Source organism: Panthera pardus, unplaced genomic scaffold, assembly GCF_024362965.1.
Source record: "Panthera pardus isolate Hobbes unplaced genomic scaffold, ASM2436296v1 HiC_scaffold_11, whole genome shotgun sequence".
NCBI classification, from domain to species: domain Eukaryota; kingdom Metazoa; phylum Chordata; class Mammalia; order Carnivora; family Felidae; genus Panthera; species Panthera pardus.
This window is the reverse complement of record NW_026526666.1, coordinates 100,244,704-100,265,446: the sequence shown is the minus strand read 5'-3', so window position 1 is coordinate 100,265,446 and position 20,743 is coordinate 100,244,704. Positions and strand designations below refer to the sequence as shown.

Below are 20,743 nucleotides of genomic sequence, written 5' to 3'. Positions count from 1 at the left end.
CCCGACGTGTCTTTTGCAAATGTTTCCTCACAGTCTGTGGCTTCTCTTCCCATTCTCTCGACGGGCCATGTACTTTTAACTTCACAAAACCCAGAGACTAGAACCAACGGTGTGCCCCCCCACCCCCCGCCACTTGACTATATTTGCCCACAGAGAAGGGCCCAGATGTTGTTTCCAGGTCCCAGCCGCGTAGAAGGTTCTGGAGCCGCCCCACAGCACAGGCCAGTCTGTGCCCACTGCTCCAACCCCCATCGCCGGCAGTCAGTTCACCAAACACGCAAAAGAAAAATAGCTACTTTATTTCATTAAAAACAGCAAGACTTTGGCTTCGACCCAAGATGCCCAGGGTTTCATTACAGTTTTGCACCCGCCAAAAGACAGCACGCTCATTGTGCCAGGACAGGACGTTTGTATAAAACGTTTCTTCCTGTTGGGCACACAGCGAGAGCTGTTCGCACCCTCAGCCCAGGACCAAATCGTACTCTTTATTAAATGACAAAACAAACAGCAAGTGCCCGGCGAACCCGATTCAAAGACCGAGGTTCAGAAAGTGCCTGAGAAGAGAGGGCTCCCGGCCGAGGAGCCGCCGAGGGGGCCGCAGCACCTGTCCAGGCTGTTACGCATCCGTGACGGGGGGATGTGGGCGGATGGACACGAGCAGGGCTGATGGGAGAGAAAGAAACCCACTGGGGCCTGAGCGAAGCGGAAGACGAACGAAGCCTCTCTTGCTCGATCAGAAGCCCGAGCCCCTCCCACAGTCCTAAGACTCGACCTCATGGCCACCACCATCCAGTTCCGAATCCCGTCACCCCCTGACCCGGCCCCTGGGACAAGTCTGTCCCCTGCCCACGCGGTTTCCACTACTTACAGTAACACATCCACCTGCTGCAGAGACGGGGCGGGCAGTGGAGGAAGCTGAAGTGGAAATAGCCAGGGGTAACCCGTGGGTGGGTTTTGCAAAAGCAGACAGCACAGCAGCGGCATCAGACAAGAGGAATGAGAACTTGAGGCAGCCCCAGGCACCGAGAGATTCTCCTGCGCCCCTACTCCCTCTGCGGGCCTCTCCTGACCGCGGCCTGCCTGGGGACACCCAGGTCTCGCCAGTGCCGTGGAAGTCACACCGGGCGGCGGACAGCCAGTCTTGCCGTCTAAGCCCGGGACTCTGGGCCCCCTTCCGAGGTTTTAGTCTCACATCATCCACCGTGCCCCACACGCTAACTCAGCTGGGAACCGTTTTCTTTTTTGCAGCAAGTAGCTTCCTAAATGTCTGCTCCATTCTAGAAGCTAATGTGAAGGTCTTTATGAGCCATGTGCCCAGGAACTGCTGTATCGTCTTTAACCCCAGATTCCTCTTACACTGGCCGCTTCTGTAAGGAGACCGCGCCCCTGACAAGTAGCTTTCTGTAGGGCAGCCCGGGGCTTCTAGTCCCTAAGGGGATGACTGCCTCTTGCTGATTTTCATAGAGAAAACTTTTTCTTTAAAAAAAAAAAAAAGGAAACCAAAAAAAAAGCATTTTGGACCTAGTTCTGTCGACGACTCTTTCTTTCCCATTGTCTTCCTGTGACAGATTTTGCTTTTAAGAATAAACTAGGAATCAACAGGGCACCTGGGTGGCTGAGTCGTCCAACTCTTGATTTCGGCTCGGGTTATGATCTCACGGTCCGGGAGTTCAAGCCCCATGCCAGGCTCTCTCCCTCTTTCTCTGCCCCTCCCACGCACTCTCTCTCTCAAAATAAATAAACTTAAAAAAAAAAAAAGGAATCAACAGTATGATGAGGCTTTGGCTTTAATCCAGAACCGTTTTCCAGGTTCAGAAGATCGTTTCGGTTTTGCCGAGTTCTGACGGAGCCCAGGGGAAGAACAGGTGTGGGGTAAAGTGGCACTTTCCCTCCGTAAGCCTCCTGTAGTGATGCTGACACCCGCCGCCTTCGCCAGGGATTTCTGTGACTTAACAGAGAAACTGTTTCCTGAAACGCGAGGAAATTGTTCCTGGAAGAGCCGTGAATATAGAGAGAGACACAGACGCTTATTTGAAATCCTTTTCTCTTAAATGTAAATCGTCATTCCCGTGATGCATGTGTCACTTCCCCCAACCAACGCCCCAAACCTTCCCCTTCAGGTTGGAGTTCGTATTTGGATCATTCACGGACTCCCTGGTCACCTTTCCTATAAAAAACTAAAGCAGGGAGTGAATAAACTGGCTCCCTCCCCGTCTCAGTGTTCACAAGGGCAGACCGGAGGGGCAGTGGGCATCCACGGGGATTCTCTGCAACGGCCTCTTCCTGTCCCTGTCCTAGCTCTTGCGTTGGACGAGGGAACCTGTATTTTAAGTGACCGGTGAAGGGAGGGTCTGGGTTCCGGCCTGTGCTTGAAATTCAGACACAATCTGCATCAAGGGTTGGCAACCCATACAGACGTTCTGGGGGGCCCCAGGGAGACCGGCCGCCCGGCGCCGTTGTGTTGGGCTCACGTGGTCACCGGGAAACCTCCCGGGGAAACCTTCGACCTGCTTAAAGGGAACTGGCTCTTCCACTGATGAGCAAAGCTCTCTGCGAAAAAAAGCTGGGCTCTCCCGGAAATCTCAATGCCCCCCGACAAACCAAAAATCCGCTTCACGACATCTAAGTGGGGGACGCATCTCTGACACCCCCTGCCATTTTATTTAGGATGAGTGCACGGTATCCAAATCTCACTGTGCTCTCCTCCCCACAGGCGTGGGCCCCTCGAACTGTAAACAGTGCTGTGCGCGGTCCCGGGGCCGATGACCGCTGGACCGCGGGGCGACCTGAAAGTGACCTCGTGCCACCGGCTGCCCTGAATCTCACGGCCGACCCTCCTGCAGACGAGTACCCCTCCGAGCGAGCGCAGCAGGACACGGGCGGGCGGGCGTGGGTGGGGATGAGCCCCCGGAGGCTCTAGGAGGTAGAAGGAGCTGAGTTTGCTGGCTGCCCTCCCCACCGGGCGTCAAGAGCTTGAAAAGCAGAAGGTTAATAGTTCCGCAGCCATCCGGCCGCACGCCCTGCAGCGGGGACTCCCGGAACCACCTGTCCCCAGGTAGGCAGCACCTGTGCACGGAACCGGGCAGGGAACAGCTCAGGTGACTGGAAGTTCATCTGGGGTGTGTCTGGATCCCTGAGATTCGCCGGTCTTGGAGGGCGCAGGAGGCTTGGGAGGGCCAGCCGGGCTCTGGGCGGAAGGCTGGGAAGGGCAGCAGCGACAGCAGACAGAGAAGAGCCGGGTTCGGACGGCGTGGGTGCAGAGGACGAACATGATGCAGTTGGCACCGCCCTGAAATGTGTTCCCAATCCCCTGTCAGGGAGAAAAGAGGCCTGAGTGCCGCGGCTGGAGGGGGGTCTTAAACCCACACGCAAGGGGGCTGGGAGGTGCTGCGGATCCCGGAGCCCTGTCCTCCACCCCCCGAGGCAGGTCTGGAGCGCAGGCCCGGCCCAGACCTGTATCCCCAGGTCTTCTGGGTTGGGAAGGACAGGATCGGTCAACTGAGCCGGGGCTGCTCCTAGGCCACGGGGGAGAGCACCTTCATGCCCCTGGGCTGCACGACAACCTCACCGCCCTTCCACCTTCTCTCACCAAGGCTAGCCCTGTCTTGGGCGGCGGGGGGGAGGCACCGTGCATCCGAGATCCCTGCCAGCCCCGGGCTGGCTGGTGCGCTGGGATGCACCTGCTCTGCGGCTGGAGGAGGGGCGGGGGGGGGGGGTGCGGCGAGCGGCACGGGACCCAGCGCCAGAGCAGTCAGGACCCAGGACCGGGGAGGGCAGGCCTGCGTACGTGCAGGACGACCAGCACTGGCGACTGCACCGCCGGGGAGCCACAGAGGGTCAGGACGAATCGCACGGTGCTCCAGACCCGGAGGCAAATGAAGATGAGCGGAATGAGGACCAGCTTCTTGTCGGCCGCCGAGGCGTGGCGCTGAAGCCTGTGCTCCTCGGAGAGGATGGGCCGGTACTCCGAGAGCGCCTCGTGCTGTGTTGGGGGGACACAGAGAACAGGCGTGAGCCAGGCGGGCTGCCCGCCGCCCTCCATCCACCGCCCGCGGCGCGTCTCCACCAGGGCGTCCAACGCACGTCTGACGCCTCCCGTGTCGAGAAGGCCATGCCTGATCCGAGCCCCAGAAACGGCGTCCTTCCGGTTGCCCGGCCCAGGAACCCCCTCCCGCTGCTACAACCCGCGTCCCATCCCCAGGCCCTGCGGGTTCTAACTTCAAAAGACATCAGAATGCGGACGTTCTGTCCACTGCCACTGCCAGAGGCAGCCTGGTCCAAGCACCATCACCGCCTCTCCGGGTACTTGCGGCTCCCCCTCCCCGTCTCCCTCCATCACCCTCCCCACTCCCCCCCCTCCTCCCAGCGCAGTCTTGTTCTTGGCACAGCACGGTTCCTTGAACACCTAAGTCAGGTTCAGCCGGTCCGCCACTTAAAGGTCTCCCCGCTTCATACGTTCCTGACAAGGCCTAGCTCTGACCTAGCTTTCCCCTGGTTCCCTCCAGCCACTCAGGCCTCCTGGTTATTCCCCAAACTTATACCAGGCACACCCTGGCCGCAGGGCCTCTGCACTAGCTGTTTCCTCCATCCCCCCACCCACCCTCTTCAAGTGTTTGCTCAATGTCGCCCCCTGGAGGAGGTCTATCCTGACAACGGCTTTTAAAGTGCAAAGGCATTTCCCGGGGTTGTGCTGTCCCCACAGTCAGCTCTTTATTTTCGCCTGTTTTTTCGTAGCTCTTGCCATCCTCCTTCCTAGATGCCATTCACCCTTGTTTATCAGGCCTGTTGCTGATGATGGTCCTGTCCTCCCCTTCAGATTGCAAGCCCACCCAGGCTGCAAAGGCCTGTGAAGGAGGGGGCTCCACCCAAAGCTGGGGGAGAAAGGAAAGGTGAGCGGGCACAGGCTTTTGGCTTCCCGATTCCTGGGAACACCCTTCAGTGAGAGGACGGGAAGGCTCCATTTCCAGATTGCAGCTGGACTTCTAAAAAGAGATGAAACTCCTCATAACAAAGATGTGTTTTTGAGCCTGGCCCTGTGCCCGGGACCCTGAAAGCCCAGGGGAGGGGAGAAGCCACACGTCCTGGCACCTCTGAGCACCCAAGCTGCGGCACCTCACCTGCTCGGGGCACCTGCTTCCTCCCTTCCTCCCCTGGGGCGACAGCAGCAGCCCTCTAGAACCCAGGGAGCCTGGGGGAGCAGGGTGGCCCTTCCAGAACCCAGGCAACCTGGGGGGTAGGGGAGTAGCGGGGGCCCTTCCAGGACCCGGGGAGCCTGGAGGAGCAGGGTGGCTGTCCTCTCCCTTGCAAAGCTTCCTAGCTGGAGGCAGAGAACAGCCCATACACCTCCCCGCTGGCTAGTCTTCCCGTTTTCTGGAAACACTTGCAGAATTGTAAGAGAGAACCCCTTCTCCCGTGGGGTGCTCGAAGGCACCGCACCAGGTCTCCCACCAGGGTGGGTTGGGGGCGGGGGGAGGTCAAGGAAGAAGACAGACACACAGAAGGGCAGCTCCACAGGGGCGGCCTGGGAGGCTTCATCAGGGAGCCCAGAACCTTCCCAGGGTAAAAAGGAGCCAAAAAGGGAGTCCCGGGTCGCCAGGAGACCAGCGAGGAGACAGATTTCAGACCAGTCGGTCGGCAGCCCCAGCGGCGCCAGAAGAGGCTGTTAGGGAGGTGGGCGGCAGTGACATTTCTGCGTAAAAAGCCCGAAGTCTAGACTCCGAAGTCGCCGGTGGGAGCCGCGGGGAGCCCCCTACGAGCTGGGAAACGGCTGGGAAACGGCTGCCGAGTCACAGGACGCCGGGAGACCGGACCGGGGACACGCTCCCTGCAGGTCCAGCCCGACAGAGGGGCGAAAAGAAGGCCCCGCCCCCGGCGGCCGCAGCAGCCCCGGCCCGAGCTCGGACGCCCCGCTCGGCTCCGCGAACCGGTGGCGCTCGGTCCCCGTCGCCGTCCCCGTGCGGCCCCACCGCCACCCGCCCCGCAGCGCCTCCGCCGGCAGGACGCCCGTACTGCACGCCCGCAGAGCCGGCAGGACCAGGAACCATTTGGCCACTTCGTGGGAGGAACAGCTTTCTTGCCTGAATTTTCGGCCAGCGCAGCTCGTGTTCTCTGAGCTCCCGAGACCCCGAAGAGCCCCCCATTTATGACACGCTTTTAACGACCACAGCTAACGCGGTGAGGCGAGGCGTCTGTGTCGCCGGTTACGAAATTCCACGCCCTCCTCTTCCAGGGGCGTCCAAGTTCGCCCGCTCCCCGAGCAGTTCAACGCTCTTGGAGGTGGAGCAACCCCGGCGGCCTGCCAGGAGGGGGCAGCAGAGGCCTATGCGCCGAACACAGGCGGGGGCGCTCGCCTCCGCCTCCCGGACTCCACGCACCGTCGCTCTGGCCTCAGGGTCTGCGCGAGTCTGGGGAGCCCCTCGGCCTCTGCCAGTCTCCGTTTCCTCATCCACAACGGAGGAGTGACAGGACCCGCTCCTGCCAGGGCCGCGTGATTAGCCAACCATTCGGCCCACGATGCACCATCCCGGCTTGTCCCCGAGGTGGCCGAGCCCAGCACCGGGCTGCCGGGCACAGTGGCCACAGGGAGGTCTGGGCTGGGGGGCTGGGGGGGCCGCAGGTACCTACCGCCCTGTTTATGTGCTTCCTGATGAGGAGGTAAAGCACCGGCAGCGTGACGTAGGCCAGCATCTCCCACAGCTTCCCCGTCAGCAACATCCACAGGACGCGGTCCTCTGCGTCCAAGTCGATCCAGCACCAGCCGACCGACACGTCCGAGGCATCATAGCCGATCTTCTTCAGAACGACAGCTGCCACGGTGATGGCCAGTGGGACCCCCCAGCTGAGGAACAAGGGACAAAGGGGACGCTGCGAGGTCAGGCCCCGCTCCCGGCAAAGCCGGCAGGGGCGAAGCGAGCGGACGCTCCGCGGACAGATCGGTGCTCTCCAAACCCTGCACCTCACAGCAGAGAGGCGGGCAGGAATCCTCGAATCCCCCACCCCGGCCCCGCTCCTCCCAAGCCCTGCCAGGCCCACCCGAATGTCACGGAGCTCGGGTAATAGGACACAGGGATGTCCCGGCTTCCTGCCTGGATAGACACCACCCCCACCTCCCTCGGAGGCCGGCTTCTGATTCAGAATTGCTGGGCTCCTTGCAGACGGGCACGAGAACGCTGCGGTGTGGGGAGGGCAGCTCCTTCCTGCCCCCAAGGGGCCTGCATGGCAGCACACAGACACCGGCCCATGTGCCCATGGCTCACCCACACACCCCATAAACAGCCAGGCCCCCCTTGGTCCCTTGCACACACGGGCAGCTTGGGTTGCCCGAGCAGAGGGTTCCAGGGCCCCGTGCACCTGCAGCCGTTTCTAGAAGGGGAAACAAGGGCTTTGGGTGGACACATGTCTATGGCCCAGAGGTCTCCTTGCTCCAAGAGAAGGGGGTATCCCTGGAAAAGGGGGCCCCCTAAAGCATAAAACCTGGGGCAGGGACCCCCTCTCACAGAAGCACGGGGCTGACATTTTGGGAGCTCACCCTGATGGCAACACAGCAGGATGAAGGCCAGGCCCCAGGGTGCTTCCTGGTGTCCCCGCACTAGTCTGCTGGCAAAACATTTGAAACGGGCCAGGGGGACACCCAGAAGCTTCATGGTGGCACGAGGGGTGGTTAGGAGCCTGGGCTGTGACGCCACAGGCTAGGTCCAAGTTGGCCCTGCCCCCACTCGGCCTCAACACATCAGTGTCTTTCCCCACCAAGTGGGGTTGAGAACCGGGCCTGGGACCGAGTAGGTCATTATGAGATCGCCAGTAAAGATTGGCGTGTGCCTGGCACACAGGACTGGGTAAGTGTGTCAGAGTATCTGACCGCTGTCCTGGGTCATGACTGACGGCCCAGGATTCCGGCCTATGGTGCAGGTGCCAGGAATGTGGGAGGCCCACGCAGTTTCTGCCCCCTGGAATAGTACACACGGGCCCGTGTCCCAGGTCAGTCACTGAAGGACAAGCACTACGTAAACAGGACACGGTCTTCAGTAAAATGCTTAGTTCAGAAATCGGTTATATATACATATATATGTATATACGAAGTTACATAGGTATATATGAAGTTTATTTATTTTGAGAGAGAGAGAGAGAGAGAGAGTGAGTGCAGAGGAAGGACAGAGAGAGGGGGCAGAGGATCCGAAGCAGGCTCCAGGCTCTGAGCTGTCAGCACAGAGCCTGACATGGGACTCAACCCCATGAACCTCGAGATCATGACCTGAGCTGAAGTTGGACACTTAACCCACTGAGCCACCCAGGTGCCCCGGAAATCGGTTATATTTTGAGAGCAACAGCAGCTCTTTTTAATTTTATTTATCTTTTTATTTATTTACTATTATAAGTAATCTCTCCACTCAATGTGGGGCTCGAACTCACGACCCCGAGGTCAGGAGCTGCATGCTCTTCTGGCTGAGCCAGCCAGCAGCGGCTCTTTTTGAGAGAAAGTTGTGGAATAATGATGAGACCGAGGCTGTGCATTAGTCTTGCCAAACTGAGAAGTTCTGGGGTCAATCAGAGTCTCTAAATGCTGCGGGGGCTAGGGTGGAACAGAAGGGAGGAAGCCAACTCCCGGACCTGGGAAGGACTCGGCGTGGGGCACTTTCAGAACAGAGGTGCCTGTTCAACCTGCTCCCGTCCCCACCCTGGCCTCTGGGGGGGCCCAGACAGGAGCAGGAGGATAGCGTCACTGTACCTCTGCACCCCGGCCTCTGCTCGCCCAACGGCGGGAGGGGAGGCGGGACGCAGCCTGTCTTTCTTGAGGTCACCAAGGCACAGAAGGGCCAAAAACCCCCACAGAAATTAAAGGGTTATGAGAAAGGTACCAAGTTAGCCCCGGGAGTCTGTCCATTTTAAATGCCTGTTCTGTCAGTTAGTCATCTGTTTAGCTGATATATATTAGCGTCAAACTGTTGTGTCGTAATAAAGGGTTACCCTACAAAACCAAAGCTCATGCCATCCTGGGGCCCGGGACAACATATGTCACAGCTATGAGCTCCATGAGGGCAGGTGCAGGGCTCTTTCCAGCATCTAGAACAGCTCCCGGCACCTGGTAGGGGCCAAACAAGGACCTGCTGAATGAATGAATGAATGAATGAATGAATGGAGTTTGAGCCAAGTGACTGAGACAGCTTTCCCCAATTTACTCCTTAACTATTCATTGCAAGGACATCATTGTCATTGAAAAGGAAATAAGAGGCTTTATAAAGTACTAAACTGCAATCCTGAAGTTATTTGTGTTTCGACCACTTTATGGTTTACGGGGTTCCTCCTAGCGGAGGGGTGCCCCCAGGCTGGAAGGAAGGGAGAGCACAGAGCAGGAAGAAGGAACCGCTCAGTCAGCAGGGACTCCTCCTCTGTCAGCATCCTGACGGCGCTCACAGGAGACCTGGGCCCCACACGGAGACGGACCCTGCTCTGTGACTTGTCATAGGAAAGCTACGAAGTGATGGGTTTGTATATCCTGTGTATCCTGGGTTGCACCTGGAGCTAAGTTTGTGTTGGGAAAGGGCCAGAGAGAAGACCAAACAGGTAGAGGGCTTTCAAGGGTTGAGAACGTGGGTTGATCGGGGCGCCAGGGTGGCTCAGTTGGTGAATCAGGTCATGATCTCACGGTCGGTGGGTTGGAGTTCTGCTGTCAGCGTGGAGCCCGCTTTGGATCTTCTGTCTCCCCCTCTCTCTGCCCCTCCCTTACATGCACGCTTTCTCTCTCTCTCTCGAAAATAAATAAACATTATAAAAAATACATCCTAGGAACGTGGGTTGATCAATCAGAGTCACTATTTGAACATAAGCACAGACGGGCAGAAGCTGTTTGGGGAGGTATTTAAGGGGGAGCCGGGAAGAAGAGGTAACGTGAGGGAAGGGTGGGAATAGAGTGGGAGGGAGGGAGAGCCCAGTAACCCACAAAGCAGGTTCTGCCCGACTTGTAATTTATGGGTATGGGCTGGCGTGCTGGCGATGTTTAACAACCGGCTCTCCGCAAAGAGTGTATTTGTGTGTGTGTGTGTGTGTGTGTGTGTGTGGTAGGAATGTATGTACATATACGTGTCTCATTAATGTAACTGACACCAAACGTGTGAAGCACACGATCTGTAAGTAATATAGACGACACAGTCCTCCTTGTTGTGACTTCTAAAGAGCCAACTGAGTCTCACAAAACGCGTTAGTTGGTCTGTGCCGACACCCTGTGGTGGCAGTTGCCAAATGAAAGTAGTCCCATGATGTGAAGTTGGTTGTGTTTTCATTTCCCTTCCCGAATAAGATGAACGTAAAAAGGGAAACCTAAGAGACAAGACCAGTGCGGGAACGCCTCTTCTCACCCTCTTAAATACCCGGCTTCCTGCCTGCCCCAGCGGGGTTACTATCTCTGCTGAAGTCCTCACAAGGAACACTTCGTAAGTGTAATCTTCACTAACATCTTCTCCGTTCCCGTAAGTCTAGATCCAGCAAACTATGGCCCGAGGTCTGTTTTTTTTTAAATAAAGTTTTATTGCAGGACAGCCTCATTTACACTCGCTCGTGTACATGTGTATGGCTGCTCTCAGGCCACAGAGAGAGCAGGAGTTGGAGAGGTGCGACTGAGATAAGGCGGAAAAGACCTACTAGCTGGTTCTTCACAGGGAAAGGCTGCTGACCTCTGCTCTTCGCAATCGACAAAACAATAAACCAGCCCCTGATCTGGAGGGGCTGCCATTTTCCACGGTGTAAACATCCCCACTGTGGCTAATTTCAAGCCGCCAATACGTGGTAGGAAACAGATGTGCAGCACGCCCAACAGTATTCCCCCTGCACAGAGACAATAGTTGTAAATCACCTCAAGTGTACGGATAAGAGTAAAATCATTAAGATGTAATTCTTGGCAATTTTGGTTACTCTTTTTAAAGTAACTTACTCTAAGTTTACATACTTTACTTTTTGCTAATGGCTGTATTTAACAATCAGCTCATAAAATGCCCTAAAATTTAACGACTGGGGTCTCGCCGGCTGGCTCAGGACAACCACTGGACAGAGGATAAAAACGGATAAGAAGCTGCAAGACGCCCTGTGTTCTTAACCTGTAGAGTGAGAAGACAGTCAGTATTTTGGGCAACCTCGGATAAGCCGAACCATTCTCTGGCCAGGTGACCAGCCCGAGTTGTAGGCGCCATGAATCCGGAAGGCATTCCACAAAGACATGCGCGACATGATCCCTGCTTTCCAGAAGGGTGTACTGGCAGGTACCATGCCACAGTTTTTTCTTCTCCCTCCCCCCAAAGAAGCCATCAACCAAAACATTAACAAAATCAGGACAAGTAAAATATAGCTGAATAGCAGCACGTGAAAAAGACCAAGGGCTGTAGTTGATTATGACCTAAAAACTCATGTGGTCAGAGGGATCACCCTGGTGCTCAGATGGGGCAGATCAGAACCGCCGGGGAACTCTCCCGCCTCCGTGTGGACACTTGAGACCCGCATTCTAAATCTGAGATGGTTAAGCCAGGCATGTCAGGAGATGCTGGGCCTTGGGCCATCCTCAGATGTTTAAAGACCCCTGATGAGGTCCGGCTAGGACCTGACCTAGGAGATGGGGTCAGGAGGCTGGAGGAAAGGGCAAGGCGTCTTGCTCGATCCCCAAACTGAGGGCTGGACTGACCCACATGCAGGGGAGGCTATGAAAGGTGTCTGGAGAGGGACAGGATTAAAGCAGGTGACTGATAAGGCCCTTTGTCTCCAAACCTGTGACTCTGAGAAGCAGGGCTGGGGGCACGTAGATGGAGGGAGCCCGAAGACCACACGCTGAGCAGAGTCCCTCACTTGGAGGGGTAACCTAGAGGTTCTTCGAGAGGTGCCCACACCCCCTCACTCGTGTTCACCTGGAAACCAAGGCCAGACTCCGAGTCGGACTCATTCTCCCTCGGAGGCTGTTAAGGGCTGAGTTGCGTCCCCCTCAAAATTCATATGTTGACGTCCTAACCCCAGTAGCTCAGGATGTGACCGTAGTTGGAGATGGGGGTCTTTAGAGAGGTGATTAAGTTAGAATGGTCTGTAAGGTGGGCCCTAATCCAGAACGACTGCTGTCCTTAGAAGAGACTGAGATACAGACACACACACACACACACACACACACACACACACACACACAGAACGCAAAGCAGGCTCCAGGCTCTGAGATGTCAGCACAGAGCCCGACGCGGGGCTCGAACTCGCGAACACCGAGATCGTGCCCTGAGTCGAAGTCGGAGGCTTAACTGACTGAGCCACCCAGGCGCCCCAGAGAGGCTTTCTACAAACTCTGCAGGAGAGACACGTGCCAGCTCCTGGGGACCCCACCACATCCGGTCGGACAGAGCTGGTGGGGGGCCCTCGGTAAGCTTAGGGGAGGGGTGAACAGACAAAAAGCCATTCAGATCTACCAAGAGCTTAGCTCCTCCTTGGAACTTGGCATCCTCTTGCTTTTCAGTCTCCTCCCGAGGAGCAGAACCGGGGGCACCACAGGATGAGCCGGGTGGTGAGTAAGCCATCCCTAACACCTGCATTCCCTGGCATGTGTCAGATGACCGTGAGCGGGGGTGGCCCGTCCCCAGGACAGTGATGCTCTGGGTTTCCCTTGGGAGTCCCCAGCTCTGCCCACATGGGGATCTTCTGTTAAATGGTCTCTGAAACCTCTCCCACTGGAGTCATGGGGGGGGGGGGGACACCTGCAGGGGCAGGGACAGTTCCACTTTAGCACACAGATGGGGAGAACCTTCCACCCGCCGCCTGAAAGGTCTGCTCAGTCATCTGCCCCCACCCCAAACCTCACTCTTCCCACAGATCTTTCTGCAAGGGGGTTGGCCCCTGCTGGGAAAGAAACAGGAGCCTTTCCCAGTGCCTGGTCTACGTGCCGTGTGGCCCACGGAAGGCCTTGACTGTTAACTCAAAAACTGCCTTGAGAACAAAACTATCGGGCAACAATGTGCCGATTTAGAAAGCACTTGGTGGCAGGACAGAGCCAGGCCCGGAGGGAGGCGCAGCTGCAAGGAGCCGGGCCTGGTGAAAGGAGTCACAAGGCCCGTGGCCGCCTAGAGGTTTCTTCCCGGGAACAATGGGCACTTATTGCTGAGTGTGGGGCAGAGGGGTGGGTCGTGGGAGAAGCGCAGGGAGCGGCCACTGCCCAGGCCACCATGAGGTCGCTCCGCAGCTCTGGCCGCAGAAGGGAGTGGGGTGTCTGTCCAAAGGGACTCTGAAGCACACACACCTGGGCACACCTCTGCAGCCCCGGGGCCGGTGGGCATCAGGGAGCCACGCTGCCACGCTCGGAGCCACTCTCCTGGCCGTCCGGGTCCTGGCTGACTGGACGCCGGGGAAGGACGGGCAGAGTCTGACCTTGCCCGGGCAGGAAGGTCAAGGGCAGCCTCTGGTGCTGCGCCCAGTATCCCGTGAACACGAAACGCTGTGCAGAGACCTCACGAGGCAGCAGTGCCCTCTGAAGACTTTTTAGGGGGAACAGGTAAAGCCAGCCCAATTCTTGTTATTTTGGGGAGCACTGGCCGACACAGGGTGCTGTTCATGCAGCTGCTACCTGCGCCCCTCACTCAGACACACCTGCCTGGGGCCTCGTCACTGGGCCCCACGGTGAGCTAGCTTCCCACCAGAGAGCTCAGAGGATCTTCCCCTTTGTGGCCCGTTTCCCCTTTTGTCTACATTAGAACTTCCCGCTCCCCACAGCATGGGCCTTTTTATTTTTATTTTTAAGTTTATTTATTCATTTTGAGCTTGAGCCAGGGAGGGGTAGAGAGAGGGGGAGAGAAAGAATCCCAAGCACAGACCCTGAAGTGGGGCTCCGAGCCACGAACCCTGAGATCGTAACCTAAGCCGAAATCAAGCTTAACCCACTGAGCCACCCAGGCGCCCCTCCCCTCACGGCAGGGATCTCGATGGTGAACTTGCGGTGGGTGCCGTAGACTCTTCCTCCAGAACCCCCAAGCAACCTCTGGAGTGGGCGGGCCCACGTGCCCCCATCCTCTCCCACCTCAGTGACGCCAGAAGAAACCCTAAGACTGCTTGAGGCGGCCAGGACCCTTCCTTCTGACTTGGTGAAATGAGGCGCCCCTCCCCGCCCCACCCCTCCACCCCTCCCACCTTCCTCCAGTGGTCACAGGACACACAGGGACAGCTGGCACAGTGGCGCCTGGGCACACAGGTGCAGGGGACAGTTCACTGACCCTGAAGGAGCCCACCACCCCGTGCGGGGGGACCGGAGCGGACAACTGCTTTCGGAAGGCAGGGCGTGAGTGATCCCCAGGGGGACCGGGGGGATGGTTTCTGGCCAACCTGGCTTATCTGACCAGAAGAGAACTGCCCCCCCCCCCCGCTCACCACAGCTCTAGGCCCTTCTAAGAGGTGCGAATCGTAAAGGGTCCCCGATGCATGTCCTGGTGAATGTAAAACATGGGGTGACTGTGTCAGGCTGCCTCAGCAGCTAAGATACAGCAGGGAGGGACTTCTTACTACAGGGATTTCCCTTTCATGCTGCCTATTCTCACACAACCTTAAAAAGGCAACCAAAAACAGGAAATTCACTTCAGAACACTGTCAGGTTCAATGTATGCTAAACGAGCGAGGGGGTTAAGTTTGAGGAGTGACAGATCTTTATCGCAACGAGATATTTACTCATCACAAAGGGGAAAACAGTAACTGCAGTGCAAAACTGACAGGCAACACCTTAATCAGGCGATCAAAGTTAATATCACCCGATGGCGGGGGGAATCAAAGTCACCCGGGGAAGGGGGCAATGAGAAGACGGTGCTTCTGTGAGATTCCAGCCAAAGGACAGGACCTGAAACCACTCTTGGGGAACCAGCTGCCAGCCCAGCAGAGGGACTTTCTGCAAAACAGACCTGTACTCTTCAGGGGCGCCTGGGCGGCTCGGTAGGTTGAGCGTCTGACTTCGGCTCGGGTCATGATCTCCTAGTTTGTGGGTTCGAGCCCCGCTTCGGGATCTGTGCTGACAGCCCAGAGCCTGAAGCCTGCTTCGGATTCTGTGTCTCCCTCTCTCTCTCTGCCCCTCCCCTGCTTGCACCCCCCCCCAAAAAAAATAAAATAAACATTAAAAAAATTAAAACAAAACAAAAAACCCAGACCTGTAACTCTTCAAAAAAGTCAGTGTTGTGAAACACTAGGAAAGACGGGAGAACTGTGGCAGATTGAAAGAGAGTAAAGAGACCCGACAACTAAACCAAACACAAGCCCAGGTTTCCCTCTGCTGTCGGGGACATTCGCAGAAGACAAAGTCTCTGTGATGTCCACTGTCAGAGAGCATTGTTCCGTGCTGTACTGTTTTCCTGCTTTTGGAAGGTTTATGTGGTTACTTAAGAGATCCTTCCTTTCTTTTGGAAACATACACTAAAGGATTTAGGGGTTCTGGGGACATCAGTTTACAACTTACTCTTTTTTTTTTTTTTTTTTTTATTTATTTTTGAGAGGCAGAGTGTGCAGGGGGTGGGGGCAGAGAGAGAGGGAGACAGAGGATCCAAAGCAAGCTCTGCTGATAGCAGAGCCTGATGTGGGACTTGATCTTACAGACTGTGAGATCATAACCTGAGCCCAAGTTGGCTGCTCAACCGACTAGAGCCACCCAGGCGCCCCAAGTCTCCAGCTTACTCTTAAATGGCCCCAGAAAAATAACTGCAGAGGACAAAGCAAACACGATAAAATGTTAACAATGGTGGAAATCTGGAACGCCAAAAATAAATTGTCTCATGACACCTCAATTTTTAAAATTATCGTCAGGCCAAGAGACGAGATGGGATCATAAACAGAGGACGGACCCTCTAGCCCCGAGCCTCCCATTCAAGGTTCTGTGACCTGGGGCAAGTCTCACCAGCTGTGACAGGAGGGTGACCATCCTGCCTGGCCCCTGGGTCACTGGCTAAGGAATGGAACTGCATTTTGCAAGACGTCAGGAGCCAGATGCAGGCTTGTGATGAGATACCGTGTCCATGAGGATAAAGTGTAAGCAGCCCTCCTCCAAAGCGGGGAAAAAAAAGTCTTTCTGTAAAGGCAACCTGGTCAGTTATTACGATGGGGTCTTGGGGGCACTGCAGGCTCTTGCTGGGAAGTGGTGTATGGGCAGGATTCTATCCCGCCTCCTGCTTTACATGGTTGCCTTCAGTTTTATAGATGGATTTTTTCATTTAGTGTTATATCATACCGTTCAAAAAACACGACTTAAAGAGTTCGCAGCCAGTATCTAAAGGCTGTGTAACATTTCCGGTAGGACGCAATTTGTCATCTACTGTTCCCTGATTTTTTGGACATTCAAGTTGCTTCCAAATTCTCACACAAACTCCCCTGTATATACAGCTTTGAATGTATTTTGAATGATCTCTTTATTATTTTTTTTTTTAATTTTTTTTTAACGTTTATTTATTTTTGGGACAGAGAGAGACAGAGCATGAACGGGGGAGGGGCAGAGAGAGAGGGAGACACAGAATCGGAAGCAGGTTCCAGGCTCTGAGCCATCGGCCCAGAGCCCGACGCGGGGCTCGAACTCACGGACCGCGAGATCGTGACCTGAGCTGAAGTCGGACGCTTAACCGACTGAGCCACCCAGGCGCCCCGAATGATCTCTTTAAAGATATATAGGATCCTATAAATAGGATCAGTGGATCAAGGAGTACTTTCTATGTGGATAATTCCAGTCTACAGTGCCAGTAATAATGTAGGAAAATACCTGTTTTCCTGGCATTTATTGTGTTAGTATTCTACTTCACTATTTTTTTCTAATTCAATAACAAAATGGTACCTCACTGTTAAATAATTTGCATTATTTTGAGTATGAATGGAGTAAACTTTTCCCCACATGTTTATGAACTGTTTTGACTCCGTGTCTGGATGTGTCCTCTGTCCACTCATCAGGATATCTGCTGGTTTTTTGAAAAAATCATTTCAGGGGCGCCGGACTGGCTTAGGGGGCTGAGCGTGTGACTCTTGATCTCGGGGGTCATGAGTTCAAGACCCACGCCGGGTACAGAGATTACTTAAAAATAAAATCTTTTACAAAATCATTTCATAAAAACTACAATAGACATGATCAACTGGAGGTCTGAAGAAGATTGATTTTCAGCAGTCTGAAATGGTGAAAAAGTGGATGACCGTGCAGCCTCTGTCTGAAGATGAGATTTCTCCTGCCAACAGGTCTTTAACAGTTATACGCTATTACTCCCAGGAGTGGCGCTGGAGAGGCCTTAGCAAGGTCATTAGCAAGACAGGCTGGGAGGATCTCAGTCAATAAATGAACCTGTTAGACAGGTTTTCTACCAATCCTCTTAGACCAGCCAGGAGCTAAGCACTAAGCTTCTGAAAGGGAACCCCAGAGAATAACTTGTCATTCTCTCTTCCTAGCTTGGATATAGATAATTTTCTCCTTCTCCTTCTTGTAATTTTCTTTTAAGAAGTAGATGGATCACATTCAATGGGCAAGATGAACAATTCCCTTCTTTTCTGTGGCCAGCAAAAGGGGCTTTCTTAGGAGGCCTTTCCTAAGCATCACAGAAAACACCCCTAGGACTGAGCTGAAGGAACTCCCAACTCGGGTTCATCAGGAAATGTATCTTCTATAGGATCTGTACTAGGTTCTCTTTATCCCTTAAAAAACACATTGTAATATATATATATATATATATATATATATATTTTTTTTTTTTTTTTTGTAAGAGGGGGAAAAAAAGAGAAGAGATTCTTGGCAAAGAAAGCCAGTCGGAGGCTCGATTTCTCAAGTACATGTGAACTCTAGTCTACATGCCAGCCACACCCAGCCAGACTGCTAAGGACTGGGTCTCTGGCCTGGACACAGAGCTCAGGGGGGTGCTGCAAGGGGAGGAAAGGCAGCCCCTGTGAGTCCCTGCAGCATCTGAGGTCCTGTCTCACTCCTTGCCAAGCTTTTGACATGAACAGCTGAGAAGCAGGCCATTTAGTTTCCCAGGGACCAGCTGGCCTTCATCCAGCAGTTCTGAGACCTAGAGGTCAAGTGACTCCTGCAGACTTGTGATCTCACTGTTGTGACACCCAGGTGACCTGTCTCTACCAAACTGCTGAGTGTCCTCAGTCCCATGGAAAGCACTCAAGTATTTAACAGAGATGTCCTATAATTAGGGCAGCACTAGGTGCACTCACTTTTTTTTAATGTTTAGTTATTTACTTTGAGAGAGAGAGAGAAGGGGGGCGGGGCAGAGAGAGGGAGAGAGAAAATCCCAAGCAGGCTCAACCTATCAGCACAGAGCCCGATGAAGGGCTGGAGCCTATGAACTGTTGAGATCATGACCTGAGCTAAAATCAAGAGTCAGATGCTCAGCTGACTGGGGCAGCCAGGCGCCCCAGTATTTGGTGCTCTTATCTGGGAGAGGAAAAAGGGCAAACAAGCCCTATAAGATTCCGGCCTTGGGTGCAGCACGGGACACCATCAGATGTCAGAATCTTGAAATTACACCAGGAAGGCGTAGGTGAGGGTGACCTAATGAGACGCTTCAATGCCAGGGCAGGGCACCGCCTGGGCTTCCTCTACTCCCATACACTCCAGGCAGCTGGGGGCCCTCTTCCAGACCAGTTTCTGCCACTGACCTCACCCTCAGAGATGCCGAACCCTACGAAATCAAGATGGTCTGGGTCTAGAGACGAGCAAAGACAAAATAATGAAGATGGTCCTTTGCAAATCTTACAGCTGAGACACTGCAGGTAGCAGGGGGCAGCTAGCCTGGGAGTGGCTGAATGCATCACACCTCCTGTGGCACGGGGTGGGGGCTGGGAGCAGCCGCCCTCTCCAGCCTGGAGCCCAACCTAACTCATCTCTCTGCCTGGGAACGAGGCGCTTTTCCCCAAGGGCAGCAGAGATGGCCAGAACTTAGGGAAGGCATAAGGTGTCTTCCAAGTTACGAGGGCCGAGCTCTGGCCCCACCCCCACCCCCGCCCTCCAAGGGGCTGCGCTGAGGCACCCAACTCGCTGGGAGGCTCGGGCCACGGCAGGCAGGAAGGGGCGCCCTCGGCGCTGACGCTCAGGACAGGTCCAACCTCTCCACCCGCATCGTCCCGCTGGCCCCGGGGCTGCCCCCTAACATGAGCAGACACGATCTGCCGGGCCCCCCGCCAGGGGTCCGACCGGGACGCGGGCGCCACAAGGGCGCGAGGGCCCCAGAGGCAGCAGGCAGGGCCCAGGCGGGGGGGGGGTCGGGAACTCGAGCGAAGCGGCGCCGTTGTCACCCACCTGACCACGTGGAAGGCCCAGAGCAGGCGGCCGGTCCGAGGCTCGCGCGCCGAGCGGACGATGCTCAGGTACAGGTAGAGGGCGATGGCCACGGTCCAGAAGAAGGAGCTGGTGTTGGCGAAGGTGGAGAGCGCGCCCTGCAGCACGCAGTCCCACGAGGGGCCCGCGAAGTCCTGCAGCACCCCGTAGAAGTAGGAGGCGGCCGAGAGCAGGTCGGCCAGCGACAGGAAGAGCAGCAGGCGCCGTGCCCGGCTGCGCAGGTCGGGCCACAGGGCGTGCGTGGCCACCAGCAGGCCCGAGCCGAGCGCGGAGAGCGCGCACGACAGCAGCACCACGGCGCGCTCCGACGGCACCAGCTCGGTGGGCGGCGCGGGCGGCGGCATGGCCCGGCGGGCAGGGGGCCGGGGCCGCGGCGCCGCGGGGACAGAGGCCGGGCCGCGCGTGCGGCCGCCGCCGCCGCCGTCTGGGCACCGACGCGCCCACAGCTCGCGCCCCGACCCCTCCCGGTCCCTCCGGGTCAGCGGCCCCGGCCCCGCCCCTTCGCACCACCCCCGCGCCCTCCACGCTCCGCCCCGTGGCCCGCAGGTCCCGTTCCCGCCCCGCCCAGGTCCCAGCATCTCGCCCCGCCCTCACGCCCCGCCCCCGCGCCCTCACGCCCCGCCCCGTGGCCCCCAAGCGCCGTCCGAGACCCAGCGCCCGGACCCCGAGCCACGCCCCCACGCCCTCTAGGCTCCACCCCGTGGCTCCCGGGTCCCCTGCCGCGTCCCCGCGCCCCGCCCGGGCACCCTCCTCCCCGCCCCCTACGCCAGGGCTACCCCTGCTCCAGCCAGATGGCTAGGACACCCTGTCCTGGACGGGGAAGGACTGGCATTTCTAGGGCTACTATTACCTTCCTTCCTTGCAGCCAGCTTGTGTGCGGAGTGTGTGGTGGGTGGCGGAGGGAGGCATTCTTTCCACTAGTAACAGAAACAACGGTGGAGGACGAGCCTCATTCCTCATACAGTGGGCACCCGGAGCGTTCGCAGGGCAGGGATGGTTGCTTTGGGCAAGGGGTGTTTTCATTTTTTCTGGCAATGAGCACGCGATTTTTTAAAGTTAAGATTACTAGGGTTTGGTTTGGTTTTTTCATGAAACACTAATTCCTGATTTGCTGGTTTCACTTTTTGGAACATTTTGTATTTTTAAAAATTGAGATACCAATTACCTGCCATCAAATTGGCCCTTTGAAGCGTACCGTCCCGTAGTTTACGGTATATTCACAAGTCTGTGCAACCATCATTATCTAATTCCACATTTCATCACCTCAAAATGAAACTGTTAGCAGTCGTTGCCGACCTCTCCCTCCCCTCCGCTCCAGGCGATCACTAACCTACTTTCTGTGTCTATGGATTTGCTTGTTCTGGGCATTCACATAGATGCAATCAGATAGTAAGTTGTCTTTGGGGACTGGTTTCTTCCACGTGGCATGTTTTCAAGGTTCATCCACATTGC

At 56.1% G+C, this 20,743-nt stretch overlaps 1 protein-coding gene across 1 annotated transcript; it reads right to left on the bottom strand.

Annotated features, from left to right (window-relative positions):
- Positions 1 to 1,769: 1,769 nt before the first annotated feature.
- On the bottom strand, positions 1,770 to 19,735 carry GPR157 (G protein-coupled receptor 157). The gene is made up of 5 exons (XM_019461295.2): positions 19,253 to 19,735; positions 6,625 to 6,838; positions 3,788 to 3,982; positions 3,067 to 3,310; positions 1,770 to 1,990 (listed from the first exon to the last, which is right to left on the bottom strand). The coding sequence occupies exons 1-4, from the start codon at positions 19,633 to 19,635 to the stop codon at positions 3,095 to 3,097; spliced, it is 1,008 nt and encodes a 335-aa protein (XP_019316840.2). The 5' UTR covers positions 19,636 to 19,735; the 3' UTR covers positions 1,770 to 1,990; positions 3,067 to 3,094.
- Between the last annotated feature and the right edge of the window lie 1,008 nt (positions 19,736 to 20,743).